The sequence below is a fragment of the Nicotiana attenuata genome, unplaced genomic scaffold, assembly GCF_001879085.1.
Source record: "Nicotiana attenuata strain UT unplaced genomic scaffold, NIATTr2, whole genome shotgun sequence".
NCBI classification, from domain to species: domain Eukaryota; kingdom Viridiplantae; phylum Streptophyta; class Magnoliopsida; order Solanales; family Solanaceae; genus Nicotiana; species Nicotiana attenuata.
Window position 1 is genome coordinate 125,224 of NW_017673430.1, and position 6,279 is coordinate 131,502.

Sequence of the window (6,279 nt, forward strand, 5' to 3'; positions counted from 1 at the left end):
TTTTTTTTTGAAAAATATTTTTTTAATTATAATACCATTAAAGAAAGCAGGTCACACGTAAAGATTTTAGGAAGAACCGAAGAAGACTTCAAAATTAGAAGAAGAAAAGGAGGAAATAAAGAGAAACACACAATGTGGATGAGGACTCTCTTTCAGATTATTCTGTGGCTTGAAATTAGGGCGCGCGGCGGCAGTGCAATACCCATCACTGCATGAGTTGCATGGCCTGTTCTGCGCTCCCAGTTCATGTTCATCCTCTTGCCTCATTTTTTGGCTTTACGAAAATTAATTTTCTTTTATTTTTTGACATAAAAAAAAGAAGAAATTCGTTTTATTTAAAGACAACAAAAAAAAAAGGGGGCTCTAGTGAAACAGAACCTTTCAATACATGTTTGGTTCTTTTTTTTTTTAAAAAAAAAAATCATCTTCCGGATAAAGAACGAACAAGAGTAAAAACTAAGTTTCTCTGGTGTTATTAGTCCGATAGTTTACCATTTGGGGCAAAGGCGAAGGGTACATTCGTAAAACTTGAACTGAAAATTGAAATAACATAGACAGAGAGGGAGAGAGAGAGTGTATGTGGGGCATGATTAGTGGATTGTGATTCGTTAATCCAGCTTAAGTAGCATTCCGATGTGGTCTAATTAAGTCATAATACTGATGAAATCTTTCTTCAATATTTAGAATCATTGCAATTAACTTTTGAATTTTTTTTTGGATAATCACTTCGAAGAATATATATTTTTGTGTGTGTATGAAACAAAACCAATGTAGCTTGATTTGAAAGAAATCGGTGGATTATCAAAGCTGCGAGAGGATGATTTAATTTACATTACCCACAATTTCTTTCCTCTTTCTTTCGGGACTTCTTAAATTTCTCTTGACTTTTAAAAAAAAATGACTTCGAATGATGCACACAAATCCAAAAAACATAAGGCCTATGTTCTCAAGATAATGAAATTATCGTCTATCCTATGGCCTTATGGGCATAACGTTAGCAAAGCTTTGACGTATGGTACACAGTCCCAAAACCCTAAAAAGCATATCCTAACGTCAAATGTGTATAAGTAAAGTTTCAATATAAAGTACCAAAATACAATGACATAGAACGTGAAACATGCCAATTCCGTCACCCTAGTAGTAATTTTTTCTTTTTATAAGGTTGGCTAATTGGCCTTTTTTGAAAAAAGAAAATAGAATAAAAATAGAAAGAAGAAATAAAAAGTGATAGACCATTGGGGAATTGATGTGATGTTATGCGTGAACCTTTAATAGGGGAATATGCTAATAATAGAGACGTATTGCTACCTGGTTCTTTGAAGCAAATTGGAAATGGCCTTCTTATATTGCATCATTATAACTCCAAATTTAGTAAAAACATTTTTGCGAGATTCCGGATAAAGAAGGATATGATCCAATTGTTTATTGGGGTTTATCATAAAAGAAAATAATAGAGAAAGTACAACTTGTGACTTGGAATCTTTACATTAATAGAAAGTACAAGTAGCTAAGCACACATTAATTACATGATTAAGAAATTGTACATAGGCCGGCAATGGTTGACTGAATTGGTTGGATGAGTGGTTTTCCACCTGACAGACCTGGGATCGATTCCCCGCACTAGCAGCCTCCTTGGTCAGAGTTTGTCGCATCGGGATTGCCTAGTTCAGTTTACATCTCCTGTGTAGTTTGCCAGCTTATTGCACAGTGAGCAGATTATCCAGTGCGCACCCAAAGTATAGCAATTGAGGATTCTTTGGGAAGAAATGATACATATATATATACTTGGAACAACATTATTTTCTTCATGAAATTAGCAAAGATTCTTTGTTACGTTTCATTTGATCCCTCATCTTTTAAGCTAGACAAATGGAGTCCTAACAGTGAGATAAGTTTCAAGATAAGTTCCATAATGTCGAGACTGTATTCCAAGCAATTCGCACCGATATGGTATTTTTTTTTTCCCCTTGTGTTCTAATGCTGCACCTTATTTTTTAAACGGTTTAATTAAACGACCGATGTCATTTTTTGTTAGTGTTTCATTTAAGTAAAAACGTCAATTGAGTCAAGTTTAGAGAAACGCTAAAAATTCTTAACATTCTTTTAAAGAATAGAGGACTAAAGTAACCATTAAAATTCTTTAAATTCATAACCAAGAAATAAATTAATACTTCTTTAATCTAACAATAATGATAAACGAAACTTACAATTGTTAACAATTCGATCATGATATTTATATGATAGACGAAATATATGCATATCCAATTGACCATTGTTCTATGGCTCATCCTTGTGTCAAGTGGGTACCCCTTTTTAGTTTCAAAAACATATATGTGTTTTCTTAAATATAATTTACATATAATAAATATATCAAACTTTTCGATAATTAAGGAGTAATACCCTTCATCATATATCGGGAAAATGACTTATTTTCTGGAAAATATTTTCCTGCATTAATTTATTTGGAGAGTTGAAAGAAATTATTAATAAAGATTGATAATAAATTCTAGTTAAGTGTAAATTATTTAATAAATTAAATATTGATAATAATTTCTAGTTAAATGTAACTTAAAGAAATGATACAAAGTTAAATGTTGAGATAATTACGAAGAAAATGATTTCCTCCCATAAGTCAGGAAAGTCATTTCTTCCGATGGTAAAAAATAATATTTTTTTTTTGGTTTAAAAATTATTTTCTGGCAACTGATCGAAATATTAGTCCAGTAGATGATTAGTTTTCAGAAAATATTTTTCTGTCATACCAAACAGACATACTTCCAATGGGTTCCAACTATTTGGCACCAGAACCTTGCCAAATAAAATAAAAAATTAATTCCAGTCTATAGGGACAGCATAAATTAAATTTTCCCAGATATATTCATCAGATCACAAACCAAATAAAGCAAAGCTTAAACAACTCTTGATTGTTGTTTCAAAGAACAACTGTGTGGACTAATTACTCTAAAACTAGACAATCTCCATATCTCAGCAAAAGAGGAGTTTTCATTTTTCATATTCCAAAACAACAAATAATCCAGGAAGATCAAATGAACGATCATCAAATATACCTATATCTCAACCTAAGGTATAAAAAAAATGGAAAGAGAGGTGACATCAAAATCCCTCAATCTTTTCCATTTACTATATATTAGATGTTTTTTTTAAAAATCTAATTCTAGCAAAAAGAAGGCATGTTATTCCAGCAACATCCTCCAAGTTCCCAATCATGATTCCTAGGCCCTGAATTTGCCACAACTTGTGACTTATTGAAATCTTCAGCCTGATTTTCAGCTTTGTGATCACCATTTGTCACATTTGACAATTGTCCATTTGAATTATTTTTGCCATCCCTTTCGTCATACCAATCAGGAACTGGTACAGCTAACGGAAAATTATCAAGAAGACACATTATATCGTCATCCACTTGATTAATTCCCTGGAATGAAACTTCCTTGTTCAATATCCCTATTATAAAGAAAATGTTAGGATCGAAATTATCAGGTTTTATGTGGAAGCTAACAACAGATAAAAATTGGTTTACTATGATAGTTAAATTAATTACCTGAAGGTAAATTGGGATCAGGGCTGGAGCTTTCAGAGTTACTATTTAAGGTGACATCGACACCATGAGCAAAGCTGTAAACAGATTCTTCAGTTAAAATAGCTTCTTCTCCTTCCTCTTCCACTAATCCATAATCTTCCCATAATGATTTCCCTTTATAATCAGCTTCTTCTTCCTTTAAATCAAGATAATTATTCTGATCTTCTATCTTGACATCGCGAGTAGTCAATGTCTGAGACTCCTCCAATAAATCTTGCAATAATCCACTATTTCCTCGCGATAATCCAGCAACGTTTGCATAATTATTAGCATCACTTGAGCCAAAATCACTACCTGTATTCTCAGATGATGATGCAGTTACAGGGATAGATGATTGTCCTGAGGGGTAATTAATATTATTAATACCCCCTATACCAGAGATTAATTCATTTGGATTCGAATGAATATTCCCCGTAAAAGGCCTTGTTGTGAAGTTATTAAAACTTGGATAGTTATTTTGAAATGATGGCACTGGCACTGGCACTGGCATTGAATTGGACAAGCCGTGACCAAAATTGTTATTTGGCACTGATGTTGGTAGTGAAGAAAATTGAGAATTCCTTATAGATGATGGCAATGTCAAGGAAATGCCTTTCGGAGGATCGCGAAAAATGGTGTTATTATTAAGAGGGAATTGTATAGAAGGTTTCATGGTTGAAGGATTGAAGATATCCAAAAGGCAAAAAGATGGAGGATTGTTATTACTATAAGTTGCCCTTTTGGGATCATATGGTGAAGAAAGAAGGCTTTGGTGTTGATTGTTTTCTTGTTGGTTTTGTTGTTGTAATTCTTGAGGATATATAGGCAAACCAGCTCTTTGTCTTCTCTTTAGCCTTGTGTTCCAGTAATTCTTGATCTCATTGTCTGTTCGTCCAGGTAGCTATAATTCATGAAATAAACACCAAATAGAATTAGACAAGTTGTCATCATTTGATCAAAAGACAAAAAAGAAGAAGAGTTAATTAATTAATTAATTATGAGGTCAATCCTAAAGTGAACTTTAGATTCAATAGAAAGGTCAGAAAACTAAAGGGACAGAACCATCAACATCACGTAATCTATATATGTTCATCAATAAAATTTATTACAACAAAATTACGCCCAAAATTCCCACTCAAATGGTGATGAACTTAAAGAAATAAAAAATAAGATTAAATAAAAGCAACAATAACAAAAAAAAAAAAAAAGAATCAAGAAGATTACTAAAGCAGAGAATTAATAACTCTCTAAAGGATCCCTTTATGGAAAATGATTAGTTTGGTTTGTAAAATCAATTCAAGGATTGAAAATAGAAACATACAAGATCCTAAATATATGCATGAAGATGGTTAATTTGCGTAGGAAAAATAAAGGACATAGATAAAGATTGTTCAGACATATGACCTATTATTAGAATCTTTACATGTAAGAATAAATGGATATGCAAAATATAAAAGGAAACGAAAACAAAAAACAAAAATGAAAGAAAATCAACCTGAGCAGCCATGCGAGCCCATTTGTTGCCAAATTTAGCATGAAGCTCAATGATAATCCTTTCTTCCTCAGGAGAAAAAGCACCTTTCTTAAGATTAGGTCTAAGATGATTAGCCCATCTTAACCTACAACTTTTACCACATCTCATCAATCCTGAATTCCTTTGAACAGCATTCCAATTACCTTCTCCATGCTTCTTCACGTACTCCATTAAAATCGCGTCTTCTGTTGCTGTCCATGGCCCTTTCTTAAGCGCTTGCCTGCTTGTTCCTCCGTTTCTTCCTCCTCCTGGCGACACCTTCGCTCCTCTATCGTCTGGGGCCATCAACCCTTCCTTTTTTTCCTGAAAAAGAAAAAGTAAAAACACGGTAAGATATAAACTTTTATTTTTTTCCTATATAATCATCTGGTATTCGACACCCGCTGACTGACTAATTTAGATAGAAGAGAAAACTTATAGAATTCTTTTTATGGGCTTACTCACAATCCAATATAGATGGAAGATAAACCAAAACTTAAAACTTCTATTCTCTTTTTCTTCTGTTTTTTTTTTGGTTGTTTTCTTGTGATTTGACAAGGATATGAAGGAGAGATGGATGAGAAAGAACAAATTAAAAGAGAGGATGACAAGTTCAAGAAAAATGTTTTGGGGGTGATGGGAATTAATGAAAGAAACTAGCTAGATGGAGGTGGGGTGGGTGGTAAGGGGTAGGGGGTTAGAGAAAGGCATGAAATTGTTTTGGAAAAAATAAAGAAAAGAGGGAAATGTTGAGAATGGAGAGTGTGTGAAGAGAAGTGAGATAAGAGAGAAGGAGAGGTGGTGAGTATTTATAGGGTGAGCTTGTATTTCGTCCCCGGCTTGCAAGCTCTATGCTTCAATATTTTCCTCTCCCTTCTTGGTCCATGCTTTTAATCACTTACCTTAAAGTTCCACAAATGTGCCTAATATTTGCATTTTTCTCATAAAATAATAATTTCATGAAATTTGGCAAAGAAAAATAATATTGATTTTAAATTTTAATATAAATCTTTCATCCATGTAAAAATTATATTGAATTGAACTAGTTAACTTACTTAAAAGGAAATTTCACTTTGATTTATTAAATCAACATTTATTGAAATGCTTACTTAAATTAATTTTTGTCGTTATCCGTCTTGACAGATCAATATCAGAAATTCTCTTACTACAAACAATATTTTTTATT

At 32.7% G+C, this 6,279-nt stretch overlaps 1 protein-coding gene across 1 annotated transcript; it reads right to left on the bottom strand.

Annotated features, from left to right (window-relative positions):
- Positions 1-2,898: 2,898 nt before the first annotated feature.
- On the bottom strand, positions 2,899-5,841 carry LOC109216372 (transcription factor RAX3-like). The gene is made up of 4 exons (XM_019380521.1): positions 5,559-5,841; positions 5,076-5,417; positions 3,563-4,481; positions 2,899-3,465 (listed from the first exon to the last, which is right to left on the bottom strand). The coding sequence occupies exons 2-4, from the start codon at positions 5,397-5,399 to the stop codon at positions 3,176-3,178; spliced, it is 1,533 nt and encodes a 510-aa protein (XP_019236066.1). The 5' UTR covers positions 5,400-5,417; positions 5,559-5,841; the 3' UTR covers positions 2,899-3,175.
- Positions 5,842-6,279: the final 438 nt, after the last annotated feature.